The sequence below is a fragment of the Schistocerca americana genome, chromosome 7 (genome assembly GCF_021461395.2).
Source record: "Schistocerca americana isolate TAMUIC-IGC-003095 chromosome 7, iqSchAmer2.1, whole genome shotgun sequence".
Lineage (NCBI taxonomy): Eukaryota > Metazoa > Arthropoda > Insecta > Orthoptera > Acrididae > Schistocerca > Schistocerca americana.
The window spans coordinates 537,896,396-537,914,515 of record NC_060125.1 but is presented as its reverse complement, the minus strand read 5'-3'; the positions used below and the strand labels follow the sequence as shown (position 1 = coordinate 537,914,515).

The following is an 18,120-nucleotide window of genomic DNA, read 5'->3' as shown; positions in this document are numbered from 1 at the left end:
TTCCAAACGGAATCACTATATCTCCTATCAGTCATATTATATAGCTCTGAATGAGAACGAACTAATTCAATCAAATACTCGTCGAACTCTATTATCTAAACAAAATAATAAATACAATAGAAAACACCGGAACTTACTTGTAATTAGAATAAATAACAAAGAGAAACTCGGAACTATAAAAAATTGATTCTTACATGTTCGGTACAAGCAAAGTTTTCGAACCACATCTACCTAACCTCACTCTTTCCAAAATATATAAACAGGGGCCGAGTAAAAACATGGAGGCAGTCCTTCGAAAACCAGAGATTTACATCACGTCAACTCACCGTCATGACGGGAAACATTCTCCGAAAGAATGCGTGACGGAGACGTTCCGGGACGCTGACGTCGAGTGTGAACACAGCCATTAGAAACACAGGGAAGAATGTTTTGACGTGACCGACGTGACGGAGACGTTCCGTTAAGTGTGAATCGACCTTTATGGTGTAGGGAATGTGTTCTTGTCATTCCATGAGTGATGTACTTATTCTGGAAGGCAGAATGTGTCAACATAAATATCCATCTATCCTTGGAGACCACGTCCGCTTCTACACGCAGTTTGTTTTCTCTCGCGCACGATAGCATCTACCAGCATGACAGTCCAACATGTCCCACAGCTGCCTTGGTTCGAAGACAGCCATCATGATTTTACTGTACTCCCCCGGCCGCCAAACTCCCCGGATATAAGCCGAGTCGAGAATCTTTGGGACAACCTCGATCGGGAAGTTTGCGATACGGATAGTCGGCCGAGAAACCCAATGCAGCTGACCGCGGCACTGGAGTTGGCATAGCTCCACATCCCTGTTGGTACATTCCAGAAACTCAGTAACGCTCTGCCGGCAAGTCTTGCAGCGATCCGTGGTGCAGAAGGTCGTTATTCGGGCTTTTGACAGGTAGTCACATTAATACGAGTGCTATCCAGAAAGTAAGGTCCGATCGGTCGCGAAATGGAAACCATAGTGAAATTCCAGGTTCAAATGGCTCTGAGCACTATGGGACTTAACTTCTGAGGTCATCAGTCCCCTAGAACTTAGAGCTACTTAAACCTATCCAACCTAAGGACATCACACACATCCAAGCCCGAGGCAGGATTCGAACCTGCGACCGTAACGCGGTCGCAGGTTCCAGACTGTAGTGCCTAGAACCGCTCGGCCACCCCGGCCGGCTGAAATTCCAGAATGAGATTTTCACTCTGCAGCGGAGTGTGCGCTGATATGAAACTTCCAGGACCTTTGGCTTTCGCGGGCAAGTGTTCTAACCGACTCCACTACCCAAGCACGACTCACGACCCGTCCTCACAGCTTCAATTCTGCCAGTACCTCGTCTCCTACCTTCACAGTTTTAATCTGCCAGGAAGTTTCATATCAGTGCACACCCCTCTGCAGAGTGAAAATATCATTCTGGAAACATCCCCAAGGCTGTGGCTAAGCCATGTCTCCACAGTATCATTTCATCCAGGAGTGCTAGTTCTGCAAGGTTCGCAGAAGAGCTTCTGTGAAGTTTGGAAGGCAGGAGACGAGGTACTGGCAGAACTGAAGCTGTGAGGACGGGTCGTGAGTCGTGAGTCGTGCTTGGATAGCTCAGTCGGTAGAGCACTTGCATGCGAAAGGCAAAGGTCCCGAGTTCGAGTCTCGGTCGGGCACACAGTTTTAATCTGCCAGGAAGTTTCACAGTGAAATTAAAAATGTTTTATATGCAACACCTGGCTACACCTTCGAGCTACTTCACTACATAGTCGCCGCTCCGAGTTAGACAACTGTCGTAGTGTAATACCATCTTTCCTATACCATTGTCATGGAAGATAGTTGCCTGTGATTTCTGGCAATTGTCTACGCTGGTCTGCTGCTCGTTGTCTGTGCGGAAATGGTCTTCATAGCGAGTAGCTCGTATGAGCAGACACGAAAATCAGAGAGCCAAGTATGGGTTAATGGTGGGTGATCGAACATTTTCCACCCAAAAGGCTGCAAGAGCGTCCTCATTGTGACTGCAGTGTACGGCCAAGAACTGTCACTAAGAAGGTAATGCGTGACAGTTACGTTGTGTGGGCTGCATGAAATCAGGCGAAATCAGTCACTGATACTCATACTTGGCGGGAGACGTTGCTTTCTTGGCATCTTTGCTTGGTCACTGTGAGATCAGAACTGAAAAGAACGACGTGACGCGATCGACGATCATACTACAGACACTCTCCTGCACATCTATGGAAAACCTCATCGGATTTTCACTGTGGTTTCCATTTCGCAATCGATGGGACCTTACTTCCCGAATAGCCCTTGTATGACTGAACGCTTTATAAGGGTTGCATGATCGGGTTTTCTTTAAGTACATCGTCATTGCAACGTACTTTGTTGTACAGAAAGAGTACAAAAATGTTGATCCCTAATTCCCATATGGAAATATATGGGAATGAATACACATCTGGGACAGGACAGTTGCACAAGAGCAACCAAACGCTATTTTGTATTGCAAGCACCTGCCGATGAGGAGCATGGAACAAGTGTGTGGTAGTGGAATACTCAACGTCAGTTGTCAAGAACACCAATAATACGTTGCAACTGAGAATTTTTCATTTCGTGGCCCATGGATTCCCTAACGCCAATGTAGGTTGTATACTCTTCCCCCCCGCCTCACCCCATCTTCGTCCCCCCCCCCCTCGCCCCGTCTTTGTCCCACCACCCCCCCGCCTCACCGAAGTACACTGCGCATCGGCTTACAGAGTACAGCATAACTAACAACCTGCCATGGAGTTTCACGAGTAGCACTAGGTATCTACAGCCAGATGACTTAAAGAAGGTAGAAGAAGAAGATAGAGGAAAGTAGACAGATATATAGCCAAATAGAAGACACATATACAAATGGCACGGAATGCCTCTCCATTGTATGACGTTATTGAATTTCGTTAACAATGTTTCCGTTTGTTTTAAAAAATGGTTACGAACACACAAGAGAATGAAAATGTTGAAGCTGTTTAGTTTTCAATTTTGTTTTAGAGTTAAGTACTGAAAAATTCGTTAATTTGTGTTTCAACAGACAAAGTCATACAGTTACTGTCTCTCCATATAACAGTGGATAGAATTTTCAATTTCGTGCTTATCGAGAAAAAAAACACGTAAATAAATGAACATTCACTAAAATTTCATTTTCACAACGAAGGAAACTAAGTATATGCTTTAATTTCTTTAGACGATGCAATATTTTGAGGAGTGTATCCATTTTTGAAGTTACGAGATAGTAACAAGGAAACCGGAAAAGAAGATAATGGAATCGTTTAAGATGTGGTGCTACTGAAGGAGGTTGATAATTATATGGACTGATACATTAGGGAATGAGAGGATTCCGTTCAGAATTCACGAAGAAACGAACACATGGGAAACGCTGGCAAGAGAAAGGGACAGGATGACAGGACAGTTGTTAAGGGAATAGTACTGTCGTACTAAGGGGAGCTGTAGAGAGTAAAAACTGTACAGTACGACAGAGATTTGAATAAATTCAGCGAATCATTAATGACGTTGGCTGACAGAGCTACTCTGGTATGAAGAGTTTGGCATGAGGGAGAATTTCGTGGTGAGATTCATCAAACCAGTCAGAATACTCATGACAAAAAATGCAGTAAAAATAAGGTAAGAGAGATTAGGAAATGTACAGAGCCATATAAATATCCTTGTCTCAGTGCGTAAAAGGAATAGGACAGAAAATCAATAACGATGCAGTGAACTTACGCCATGAAATTTCCCGTGTCTAGTGAGGTGTGCAGGGCTTCTCTTATATTTACTTTTCCTCCTTTCACTACAATACAGTACAGTTTTTTGTAGCGTTTTTTGGAATCGCTAGAAGTGAAAGAACGGACGCTTTCTTCTATAGAAGCGCCGCGATGGCTTGCACTATCATCCCAACTATCCCTGGAGCGGCAGGATGTAAATAGAGCGCAAAGTTCAAAGCAAGGTCGCCGGCGCTATTTCAGGGCTCTTTATTCAGAGACGCTTTTTGTGCGACGCCACTATGGTGCCCGAGGCGGGTCCATGTCTCAAGAATGCGACGCTCGGAGTCGTTACAGAGGAGGCTCGGCCCACAGCTGCCGTGCACAGTGTGATGACGCTGAGGAAGAAGCTCGCAGGTGTCACTAGCATACAAGAGCAAGGTGCAGGCTAGACGTCCCGGCACTCAGAAGGCGATAATATCGATGAAAATTTATTTTAAATATTTTATGTAGGCAATGCCGATCAGTTTTAAGGCCAAGTACTCAATCAAATGAGCAAAAAATAGGCAATGGAAAGACACACAGAAGATCTGTTTGGGTATTATGATTGATCAAACTTTGAACTTTATTTTAGATTTTCAGCACAAAAAAATGGCGTCCCCAGTTACGGTTTGATCAAGCGCCTGCGAGTTTGAAGTACGGAAACTGCGTGCAGTGTAGCCCCTCAGGAGTTACCTGAAATCAAAAATAGATAACAGCAGTCGATACTACATTTAATTTATGGGTGTTTATACCTAACCACAATAAAATAACTTTAAATTTGCCGGCCGAAGTGGCCGAGCGGTTCTAGGCGCTACAGTCTGAAATCACGCGACTGCTATGGTCGCAGGTTCGAATCCTGCCTCGGGCATGGATGTGTATGACGTTCTTAGGTTAGTTAGGTTTAAGCAGTTCTAAGTTCTAGGGGACTGATGATCTCAGAAGTTCCATAGTGCTCAGAGCCATTTGACCCATTTAACCTTAAATTTAACGATATGGTGCTAACTCGAACTTTGAGTACGATTTTTGAGGGTTTGTTTCACACTTTATGGATTTACAAAAAACAGTTAATATTAACAAATTTCATATATTATAGGTATTTGCTCCCAAGAGAAGTGTTTAACTTTCGAGGGTCAAAGGTAGACTTTAGTAAGTTAAACCGTTTTTATTTTATGCAGCACGCGGTTTTGAAAAACCGTTTAGTCCCAAATTCAAGGAGCATATATCAACCCTTCCTCTAACTCGAATTGTTCCTAGACAGAAATTCTCTCGTTACTCTTGGCGAGAAAAGCCGATCTGGCAGAGTTGGATACGCTGTGTTCGGCATCTCGCATGCGTTTTAGTCAGTTTTTTCTTCGAATATGTTTGCATACATACCGCAATATAAATCATTTTGTGAACGTGCGTCACGGAACGACAAGTTTTCTACCCGAGCCGGGCGTCTCCGGTTGAGATCGTCCCACCGAGGCCGTGACAATGGGCTGAAGAAACTTTTGTAACGCACGGATTGAAAAACGTTTTCGTCCCAACATTTTAGACGCATATACCTTTCGAAAAGGCAATAAGAAAAAACATCGAATTTTCGGTCATTCTGAATGAGAACCTGGCCTTAATAAAGGTTTGGAAGTGCGTAATGCAGTACACATGTATTTTATTTTCATTTCAGCAGTCGATTTTGGTCACAATCTAACCATCCTATGCCCTGAAAATACATATTTAACTGTGCATTTCACAAGGCATTAGGGTTGCTCCAAGCGTATTGATAGATTGAATTGGAAGGCAGAAATACACCTCCGCTAATGTCAAAAAAAATGGTTCAAATGGCTCTGAGCACTGTGGGACTTAACATCTGTGGCCATCAGTCCCCTAGAACTTAGAACTACTTAAACCTAACTAACCTAAGGACATCACACACATCCATGCCCGAGGCAGCATTCGAACCTGCGACCGTAGCGGTCGCGCGGTTCCAGACTGAAGCGCCTAGAACCGCACGGCCACACCGGCCGGCCCCGCTAATGTCACTAGTTATACCATCTATATGTACAGGCTGACACAAAAGTCCGTTAACATTTTAAAATTCAATACTTCACGGAATAATGTGTTTGGAGTGTACAGTGCACGAAAATTAACACACATGTTTGTATTGACATGGTGATTTATTGAAAGCAAAACAAAGCGTATGAAATGACCAATGGATAGTGCTTCTTGTGATACAAAAGCAATAATTAACGCAACATTTGATTTTTAGCAAAGATGATGCTATTTATAATAAATCCTCATCAAAATTTGTCTGCAAGAGATCTTTCACACATCTAGCAATGTGGGGTGCACCATTTTGCGTAGAAGTCGTACCATCCCAGGCTAGGGATGATGCGATGTTGTAACATATCGGTGTATCTCGCACCCATCACGCTGACAATCTGAAAAGCAGCGCCCCGCATTTCTTGGAAGAGGAAGGGTCCGGTCACGATTTATGTGGTAAATCCGCACTACACCGTGACTTTCTCGCCACGCAACGGGTTTTCCGCAACGGTTCTATGATATTCGGCAGCCCCAGTTCTGCAGTTGAGGATGTTCACAGACCCTCGGAATGTGGAATGGACTTTCGGTCAACACAACATTAGGCAACCATTTTTTGAAGTGTCCACACCGAAAATGCTCTCTACGTCGTAAGATCGATAGCTAACAGTTCACGAAGACCCTGGCTTTTGTGCAGACAGCAGTGGAGGGTACGCCTTAGTTCTCTCCAAACGGAAATATGTGGAATGCCGGTACGACGTGCGACTTCACGAACACTGACTTCACCATGCGGAGGTGAACCCGCTAAAGTCTACATTTCTTCCTGAACTGTCCGAGCAGCAGTAGTTGCTGTTGTGTATGGACGCCCACTACAGCGCCGACAGTTAATCAACTTTTGACTACGAACCTCGTGATCAGTTTCTTCACAGCCACACTTGTCACAGTCCTTTACACGTTAGAATCGGATCGGAAAGCTGCGGTAGCGGGTTCCCCAATCAGACAATAAAGGTACATAAACAGTGCCTTTTAATGTAAAGTCAACATGCCGCAACTGCAGGCGCATCTGACTTTCTCTCTCACGAGAGTTTATTTTGTAAACAACTCCAGTGCTGCATCAGTAACGTGTTGCTGCCCAGTGCTTTCTGTTGGCCCCTTTTTGGACTCGTTTTTGGTTTTAATAAAACCCATGTCAAAAGAGGAATGTGTGTCAATTTTTACCTCTGTGCCTACATTATTCCACGAATTAGCGCATTTTACAATGTTAACGGACTGTTGGGCCACTCTAAATATCTACATCATTGCTCTGGAAGTCACATCCAGATAGTTGCTAGGGGGTTCACAGAACGACTTTCAGGCTATTTATCGACCCGAACAGGGTATGGAAAAGATGAACATCTAAATCTTTCCGTGAGAGCTCGCATTTCTCTTATTTCATTACGATGTTCGTATCTCCCTAGCTAGGTGAGAAAGGTAAAGTTCCGCATTCTGACCCTAGAAGGACCAGTCGAGTCCGACCGACCGCCGTGTCATCCTTACCAAATGGGGTCTTTGGATGCCTGGACGGGTCTGGAGGGGCATGAGCTCAACACATCACTCTCCAGGTCGTTGTGAGGTTTTCGACCTTGGAACCGCTAGCAATCGGTCTAGCAGCTCCTCAGCCGTCGTCGCGAGGCGGAGTGCACACTGTAGCAGTCCTCCATCCACCAAGGGAAAATTCCTGCCAGTACCTGGAGTCGAACCCGGATCCTCCACGCTGACCACAGTTACGGAGGCGGACCTCTGTGTAGGTGGGAGTCAACAAATCATTTTCGCGTTCGGTGGAGAAAGACAGTGATAGAATTTCGTGAGAAAATCTCAAGTAACGAAAAACGCCTTTGATTTAATGACTGCCACCCCAACTCGCGTATCATATCCATGCGATACAGCAAAACGAGTTGCTCTTCTTTGAGCTTCTCTGATACCCTCCGCCAGTCGTATCAGGTAGGGATGCCATCCCAGGCAGCAATACTCTTGCAAAGAAAGGACAAGTGTACTGTAGGCAGTCTCTTTCGTAGACTTCTTGCATCTTCTAAGTGTTCTAGCAGTAAAATGTATTGTTTGGTTTGCCTTTCCCGCAACATTTTCTTTGCGATGGTTCCAATTTAAGTTGTTCGTAAATGTAATCCATAGTTTTTTAGTTGAAACGACAACTTTTAAATTTGTAATATTTGTCGTGTAACCGAAATTTAATGGATTTAGTATTCTTGCGGAGGACCTAACACTTTTTATTATTGAGGGGCATTTGCCACTTTTTGTCTAAATCATTTCGTAATTCGTATCGATATTCTGATGACTTTACTAGACGGTAAATCACAACATCATCTGTAAAGAATCTAAAGGGCTGTTTAAATTGTTTCCCAAATCGTTTATGTAGATAGGAGAAGGCCTACAACACTTCCTTAGGGAACACCATATGTAACTTTTGTTTCAGTCTCCGTCAAGTAGTACTTTCTCACAGCAAAACTTGTACATAGTCGCACAACTGAGACGATACTCCAATGGGAATCAAAACAGAACATTTTCAGAATTTAATTCCTCCTATTGTAAGACGGACATATGGTTACGTGGCTCAAGAACGATCGGATTTTGGCTGAAACCGACTGTCAGAATAAAAATAAGTATAGTGGTGAAGGCGAAAATTTATTTATTTAGTCACAACTAGTATCAAGGCTGAAGCCTAATTATCAGATGCTCAATTTCTTTCAAACTACTCATTAACTATCGTTGTTAGGACTATAGTGGGTGTATCATAAGTGACAACGAAACTGGCATGCGAGAATGTGTACCATAACAGAGGTAAAAACGATATATCAAACGTGTGTTCTTAAACCTGCCTTTTGATACATGATTGCGAACCTGTGAATAAGAGTCACCAGTGCCATCAGTATGAAACCTCGTCCTAGTTGGTGGAAAAGTACTTGACGTGTATATTTGTTGATTCAGTCTCCGCCTCAATGGGCTCAGATTTTATCCATGGCCCACCGTTGGGGTATGTGTTACATGTATCTTGGTCTCCAAGGTTAGTTGACGTCAGTCCTCTGGATTTATATGTCTGGGCTCATCTAAGAAATGAAGTTTACAACACACAATGAAGTGTACAAATGAAGTGTACAAGTGTACACACAAGTCTTAGCTGAGTAGGAGACCTCGAGAGGAATGTGTGTGTGTGTGTGTGTGTGTGTGTGTTTGTGTGTGTGTGTGTGTGTTTGTGTATGTAGAGTTGCTAACCAGGGTTTTCCGAAATTCCTTCACAAAAGAATACTAAGGTGTGTGAGTGTAGAGTTGCTAACCAGGGTTTTCCGAGATTCCTTCACAAAAGAATGCTAAGAAAATATTCCACAAATCAAATCAAGAATAACTGCCAATACGAGAAACTTAGATGCGGGTATCCTTGGTGTAGCGAAGCAGCTTCGGACACTTCAGAAAAGCAAGGCTTCCGATCCAGACTGTATGCCAGTCAGGTTTCTTTCAAAGTATGCTTATGCAATTGCTCCATAATTACCAATCATATGTAACAGCTCGCTCGTGGAAAGGTCCGTACCATGAGACTGTTTGACAAGTCACACCAATATTCAAGAGAGGCAGTAGGAGTAATACACTAAATTACAGGTCCATATCATTAACGTCGAGATGCAGCAGAATTTTGGAACAGATACTGTGCTCGAACATTATGAATCACCTCGAAGAAAACGATTTGTAGACAAATAGTCAACACGAATTCAGAAAATATCGTTCTTGTAAAACACAACTAGCTCTTTATCTTCACGAAGTAATGTAATGGGTGCTATCGAAAGGGGACGACAAATTGATTCCATATTTCTAGATTTCCAGAAGGCTTTTGACGCGGTTCCTCTCAAGCGACTTCTAATGAAAGTGCGCGCTCATGAAGTATCTTGTCCATTGTGAGAATGGATTCGTGATTTCCTCTCTGAAAGGTGACAGTTTATAGTAACCAACAGAAAGCTATCGAGTTGGCGTTCCCCAAGGAGGTGTTCAAGGCCGTCTGTTGTTTCTGAACTACATAAATGCCTTAGGAGCAATCTGAGCTTTCCCCTTGGATGGTTTGCAGATGATGCCTTTATTTACAGTCATATAATGTCATCAGATGACCAAAAAGAATTGCAAAATGATTTAGACAAGATATCTGTATGGTGCACAAAGTGGAAATTGACACTAAATCATGAAAAGTGTGAAGTCATCCTCATGAGCACTAAAAAGGAGATTCGCTAAATTTCAGTTACACGATAAATCACACAAATCTGAAGACTGTAAACTCAACTAAATACTTAGAGATTACAATTACGAATAACCCAAACTGGAAGGATCACTTAGATAATGTTGTAGAGCAAGCAAACCAAAGACTACGATTTATTGGCTGAACTGTTAGAAAATGTGACTAGTTTAGGAAGAGAGTACTTACAAATGTCTGTGAGCCCTATTGGTCTCTGAGCCCTAGAACTTAGAACATAACTAACCTAAGGACATCACACACATCCATGCCCGAAGCAGGATTCGAACTTGCGACCGTAGCGGTCGCGCGGTTGCAGACTGAAGCGTCTGGAACCGCTTGGCCACACGGGCCCGCAGAGTGCTTACATCTACATCTATATCCATACTCCGAAAGCCACCTGACGATGTGTGGCGGAGGGTACCTTGAGTACCTCTATCGGTTCTTCCTTCTATTCCAGTCTCGTATTGTTCGTGGAAAGAAGGATTGTCGGTATGCTTCTGTGTGGGCTCTAATCTCTCTGATTTTATCCTCATGGTCTCTTCGCGAGATATACGAGGAGGGAGCGATATACTGCTTGACTCTTCGGTGAAGGTATGTTCTCGAAACTTTAACAAAAGCCCGTACCGAGCTACTGAGCGTCTCTCCTGCAGAGTCCTCCACTGGAGTTTATCTATCATCTCCGTAAAGCTTTCGCGATTACTAAATGATCCTGTAACGAAGCGTGCTGCTCTACGTTGGATCTTCTCTATCTCTTCTGTCAACCCTATCTCGTACAGATCCCACACTGCTGAGCAGTATTCAAGCAGTGGGTGAACAAGCGTACTGTAACCTACTTCCTTTGTTTTCGGACTGCATTTCCTTAGGATTCTTCCAATGAATCTAAGTCTGGCATCTGCTTTACCAACGATCAACTTTATATGATCATTCCATTTTAAATCACTCCTAATGCGTACTCCTAGATAATTTATGGAATTAACTGCTTCCAGTTGCTGACCTGCTATTTTGTAGCTAAATGATAAGGGATCTATCTTTCTATATATTCGCAGCACATTACACTTGTCTACATTGAGATTCAATTGCCATTCCCTGCACCATGCGTCAATTCGCTGCAGATCCTCCTGCATTTCAGTACAATTTTCCATTGTTACAACCTCTCGATACACCACAGCATCATCTGCAAAAAGCCTCAGTGAACTTCCGATGTCATCCACAATGTCATTTATGTATATTGTGAATAGCAACGGTCCTATGACAATCCCCTGTGGCACACCTGAAATCACACTACGCTTCTCCGCCCTCTACGAGAGTAACGCAGTGCGGTATGTGATCCGCATTAGATAGGATTGACGGAGGACGTCGAAAAAGGTCAAAGAAGGGCAGCTCGTTTTGTATTATCGCGAAACAGGGGGGAGAGTGCCACAGGTTTGATGGAGGAATTGGGGCGGCAGTCATTAAAACATAGGCGTTTTTCGCTGCTCCAGGGCCTTTACATGAGATTTCACTCACCAACTCGCTCCCCAGAGTGTGAAAATATTTTATTGCAACCAATTACATAGGAAGAAATGACGATCACAATAAAATAAGAGAAATCAGAGTTCGCGCGGGAAGATTTTATTGTTCGTTTTCCCTGCGCGCTGCCCGAGAGTGCAACGGTGGAGAAATAGCTTTAAGGTGGCTCTGCCAGGCACTTAATAGTGAATTGCTGAGTAATCATGTAGATTTAAATGTAGATGAGTAGTGTCACGTTTGCATTGCATGATGAAGAGAGCAGGGAGAGGATGAAACCCGTTGCCGGCACACAGCCTACCAAGGGGGCCGCAGAGCGTAACGTCCACATCCGACGGGCGAATCACCAACAGTGTAGCATGCCATCACTTCATATGCAATGTGGATAGGTTTGGAATTTAATCCAGGCCATTGGCGCTAAGACTGGAGATCAGTAAGTTTACTCTGCCCTCTTCCAACCCCTTGTAGGAGAAGGCGAGGGGAAGGCAGCCGGCAGTGCGTGGCGTACCAGGGCGCTTACCTATCCGAGTACCGGCCCCGCTCGACATTGCTTAACTTTGGTGGTCTGACAGGAACCGGAGTATTCAGCGAGGCAAGGCCATTGGCGAAAGAAATCGTAACTCAGCTGCAGAGACCGCTACGCAAATGCGTGGGCGACACGTGGATCGTGCGTGCAGTAAATTGCAAAACATTGCGTGCCGAAACTGCGTGTTAAGGTAGGCCACAGTTGAAATTTGAGCCCAATTAGATGGGGACTTAACTGAGTTTACATATCAAATTCATTTGTGTTAAGTACGACTATATTTGCTAGTCACGACTCTGGCGACTGGTACCACACATTCACAGGGGTCATGCGAACGGTCATTTGCCGGCCAATTATTATCGGCACGTTTTCGCTTATATTAACGTATAATTTCACCCGTGTGAGTTTTGGGCAATAATTATGATACACCTTGTACACCAAAGAATCATACATTTGAAAATGCATACAACCAACATTCCGAATCAGCTGTTAACGGTACATGAGGGAGTTGGAAAATAAATTTCCCCTGTCGACTGTGGTCGGAGTTGTGTGTGAAAGGAAAAGAAAGAGAATGAGACATTAAAGATAAGACATATCTTTTTCTACATAATTTCGAAGTACATTGATACATTTGTCATACCGCTTTATAAGCTTCAAAAAGCCTTCCAGGAAAAAAATCAGGGCGTTACATACGGAAGAAGCGTTGAACGGATTGTTTGACGTCAGCATTGCTGCCAAAACGCCTTCAGCCGAGAGTCTTCATCAAAGCAGGAAACAGATGGAAGTCAATTGGTGCGAGATCCGGACTGTAAGGCGGATGGTGTAGGTACTGCCAACCAAGAGTTGCAATATGGTTTTGCGTTTCCGTCGCCGTGTGTGCTCTCGCATTGTCATCCAACAGCAGAACGCCAGAGCTGAGAAAGCCAGGCCGCTTTTTCCGAATCAACTCATTCAATTTCGACAGAGTGGCACAGCTCCACGCACCATTGATCTACATCTACATCTACATTCATACTCCGCAAGCCACCTGACGGTGTGTGGCGGAGGGTACCTTGAGTACCTCTATCGGTTCTCCCTTCTATTCCAGGCTCGTATTGTTCGTGGAAAGAAGGATTGTCGGTATGCTTCTGTGTGGGCTCTCATCTCTCTGATTTTATCCTCATGATCTATTCGCGAGATGTACGTAGGAGGGAGCAATATATTGCGTGACTCTTCGGTGAAGGTATGTTCTCGAAACTTCAACAAAAGCCCATACCGAGCTACTGAGCGTCTCTCCTGCAGTCTATCACTACAGTTTGATGGTTGCATCCTCCACAAAGTCCAGCAGCAAAACTCCTTTGGCGTCCCAGAAAACGGTGAGTAGCACTTTACCTGCAGACGGAGTGTTTTTGAACTTCTATCCGACAGGTGATGACAGATGTTTCCACTCCACGGATGCGGCCTTCGTTTCGAGCGTGTAATGGTGGACCCACGTTTCAACCCCCGTGACAATCCGAAACAGAAGGTCATTGCCAGATTCATGGCAACGCACGAGCTGTCCCAGGCTGAACGCCATGCGTTGTTCCATGCGTGTCGGGGTCACTTAGAGGGGCACCCATCGTGCTGACACCTTCCTGTATCGAAGAATGTCGTGGATGATCTTGTGAGCTCGCTCATGTCCGATTCCAAGTTCTGCCGCTACTCCATCGATGGTGATACGCCAGTTCGCTTTAATCATGTCATCCACCTTCCCGACATTTGCATCTACAGTGGCCGTGCGCGTCCGTCCAGGTCTCGGTATGTCCTGCACTTGCTGACGTCCATCACTGAATTGCTGGCACCATCATAGCACCATTTGCCTCGACAGCACACTTGACCCATACATCTCAACAAGGCGGTTATGAATTTCTGTGCCTGATACTCCACGTGCCCATTCACAGCGGATAACAGCACGCACTCCCACCTCGACCATGACTCCAAAACGCACCTTCTCTCCATAGCTCCGGGAAAATACCGAGCGGCTGGCCTCCGCTTTGCGCAGGCACTGCGACAGCGCCATCTGTTTGATCGCGGTCGTCCTCTACCCAATGGTGTATCGGCGCCTTGCACGTGCGCGTTCACCTGCCGTGTAGTCTTTCGCCCATATCACACAACTCTGCCCACAGTCGACAGGGGAAACTTATTTTCCAACTCCCCCTCGTACATAATAAGGGTTATTTTGGTACGTTCAAAGAGGTGTTAACGATGAAGAGGAAGTATATTCTGCGGCGAGATATTTTTCTGTTTTCAGTACGTGATACCGTTAACCTTTAAAAATTACGTCATCATTCTTTGCTCCCTATCGGTAACATAACCAGCTGTAATGTTTGTTCGTTAAATACCCATTATGTTTTAGCGGTATTTCGTTCTTTAACATGGTCATGCCGTTATAGTTTTCTTATTATTGCTCGCACGTCTATTTTAAATGACAAAACTACACTCTAAGACCACAAATGACTTATACGAATGGGACGGAAATCGGTGAATGTCATATATACGTACAGAGAAACAAATGACTGCAATTTCATAAAAACCTGGATGATTCATTCAAGAGTAACACAAAGTTGACAAGTGAGTAACGCGTTTGTCTACTTCTGCACCTTATGTAAGCTTGGCATTGGTTGATACTGCTGTTGATGTCCTCCTGGGGGATATCGTGCCGAATTCTGCTCAACTGCCATGTTAGATCTTCAAAATCCCCAGCTGGTTGGACAGACCTACCCGTAACGGTCCCAAATGTTCCGACGATCAGGTGGGGAGAGTTCCGGCGACCTTGCTGACAAAGGCAGGATTTGGCAAGCACGAACCCAAGCAGTAGCATCTCTCGCCAACGTAGGCTTACACTTCAGCAAGATAATGCCCGCCAGAGTTCCCACTGCTTGCCTTCGTGCACGCCTCAGTACACATGTATGTCATAGAGTGAACACCGCCAGAACTAATACCAAGGGCGGGAGGAACAAACGAAGAAATTATGGCTGATAACACGGCCGCGTCCGCACGTTTCCTCGCAAACGTCACCCGATACTATTAGCGTTAAAACTATATTAGTGTATGAATGGCATTAAATAAAATAGTTCTGGTTCAGAGACAAACAACAAAAGCGAAACATGCAACGCATATTGCAACTGTGAAGGAATAAAAATACTGAAAATATATGATGAAATTGTCAAGAAATAAAAATAATGAGACATAGTATAATTATACAGGAGACTGGACATACCACAAACTAAACATAATAGTGCAAGGTATGTCAATTACATAGAGTGCGTAATGTTATGAGTACAAGCCTTTGGATGCAGATAGTGCAACACATTGTATAAAATAAGCTACATAACCATGATGCACAAAATCGTCAGTAAAAGAGAAGTCAGCGCGACTAGTAAACACCAAAAATACTGAATATATACACAGCTGCAGAGCTACACATTAGGTGCGAAGCTGAGTAACAGTATGTTATGTATAAACCGAATAAAAGAAAAATTGAACCTACCTGTGAACATATTATACGACACGTCTCATTTGTCATGACACGCAGCCACCAAGATCTGGGGACGAGATCCGTAGATACGCTAAGATGACCAAATACGACGACCTGCTGTTGTGTAGACCCCTGGGACACTGCAGATAGTTGCTGAACATCCATTTATGTTCAAGTACAGGTTGCTCTGTGAGGCTATGGTCTCGATGTTGCAACTTGCATCTAATGGTTTACAACTCTTCCAAAATGTTAAGGGCCGGACATTCTGATTTTATGGGCAAGATTTCTAAGTTATTGTGACGTGAGCTGTGCATGTTGCGTGCCGAATGCACTGCTAAAGCTGACTTAGGATTACGAGTTGCGCCATGTTCTCTGAACCTAGTCTGAAAACTTCTCCCGGTACGCTAAAACTACGAGGGTTGGAACTTAAATGGTGGCAACTATTTATTCACAACCGATACAAAATACATATTTGTACCTGTTACTGGCCTTCAGAGTAGTCAGCAGCGTTGTATAGAACCCGCTGCCAGCGATGTGGAAGGCGTAGTATACCGTTAGCAGAGCCTTTTCTGTTGATGGTGCGAATGGAGCGGTCTAAAATTATGGTGATTCTCGTGTACGACTGTGATCCCGACGCATTACGCTCCTCTACGGCAGACCGTCAATGCACAGTATTACTGTTTGTTTTTCGACCATCAACTGCGACCAGCTTTGCGAAATAAGCGGCGACACTTTCTGAGCAACCCATCCATCATTTTGCACGACAATGCGCGGGAACATACAGCGCAACTATGGCTGCTCTGTTCGGTCGACAGGACTGGGAACTACTGTGCCATCCACCATACTCCCCGGACGTAAGTCTTTATGACTTTGATTTGATTTCGAAGATGAAGGAACCACTTCGTGGCATTCGCTTCAGAACTCTTCCAGAGATTCTACAGGCAGTAGACGGCTCCATCTGCACCATCAACAAAACAGGCTCTGCTAACGGTATACTACGACTTCCACATCGCTGGCAACGGGTTCTACACAACGCTGGTGATTACCTTGAAGGACAGGTGCAAACGTGTAACTATTTTGTATCGGTTGTGAATAAGTAGTTGCCACTATTTAAGTTCCAACCCTCGTATCTATACACGCACAGTGGGCATTTAACACCATAAATTCCAGCATTATTTTACAGGAAAATTCTACCTTCTTCGTGATGGACCCAACGTTTCCCGTTATTTTGAGGTACAAAGTGCGTGGGAGTAACATCCAGAGATCTCAGGCATCTCCCTAGTTTATAGGAGGAGATATCGGAGTAAGGTTTTGCACAATGGTTCTTCTTGGCCGCCTCATAGTGTGGCCTGAAGAGGGTACTACTCTGTTTACCCTTAATACTTTTTTGTTTCGTTTTGTAATCAAATCGTCGGCAATGTAGATGGATGACCGTTCTGCTGTGACATATACTTAACGGCCCGTAATTCATTTTCAGAAGCACTAAGACTCAACGGAATTTCTAACATCCGATGGAGCAATGAGCTAAAAGCAGCTATTTTATTTTATAAGACTCCGGGTGCTCAGATGAATTTTGAATTAGCGTATCAATTATTTATGGTTTACGACATACATAAAATCCTAGATTACCGCCCATCACAGTAATACAAAGATCTGTGTATAGTAAAGTACCATGAATAGCATGCTCCTTGTGAATTCAATGTTTGGAACTTGGCTATTAAGAGATGTATTCATTAGATTCATCTGTTCAGTGCTAACATAAAAATTTACAATGATATCATCTACGTACCGTTTAGTACAGCAGAACACTTAATCTGAGGGTGGTCACTAAAAATTAACTTTTGGATATAGGACATATGAATGTTTGCAACTGTGGTAGCTATCGGGGTTCCCGCGGCTAATCCTGTATGTTGCTGATACATATTATCTCCAAATCTAAAGTAATTCACTAACATAATCATCCTTCAGATTATTAAAATCCCAAGTTGTGTTCTGTAACAGATAACACAGCTGACATTGGGATGTTAGAGCACATGTTTTTTACATCGAAGAGTGCTATACGAGGGTTGTCCAGAAAGTTTGTTCCGATCGATCGCTAAATGGAAACCACAGTGAAAATTAGAAACATTTTATTTGCAAGAGTTGGCTACACTTTCCAGATACTTCTCTACATAATCGCCGCTCCGACTTAGACATTTGTCGGAGCGTTATACCAAATTTCCAACACCATCGTCATAGAAGGCAGCTGGCTGTGCTTTCCGATAATTCTCTACGCTGTTCTATAGCGCGTAGCCTCCGCCCAAGTGTTGTCTTCGTATCCAGCGTTTCGTGCGAACAGAGATGGTACTCAAGACGGGCCTATCAGGGCTGGGTTGGGGGTGATCGAACACTTCCCATCGAAAAGCCTGCAGGAGCGTCTTCACTGCCCCTGCAGAGTGCGGCTGCGAATTGCCATGAAGAAGGAAGTGCGTGGCAGTTGTGTTAGGTGGGCTGCATTCATTAAGGCGAAGCCTCTCAGCAGGCCCTCCTAC

The 18,120-nt window shown here is 44.2% G+C and overlaps 1 protein-coding gene across 1 annotated transcript in view; it reads right to left on the bottom strand.

Moving 5' to 3' along the window:
• LOC124623069 (vegetative cell wall protein gp1-like) overlaps positions 1-14,131 on the bottom strand; it is a 186,584-nt gene extending 172,453 nt beyond the window's left edge. The window contains exon 1 of the mRNA XM_047148862.1: positions 13,945-14,131. Coding sequence (XP_047004818.1) covers positions 13,945-14,131 — 187 coding nt within the window. The remainder of the gene's footprint in view (positions 1-13,944) is intronic.
• Positions 14,132-18,120: the final 3,989 nt, after the last annotated feature.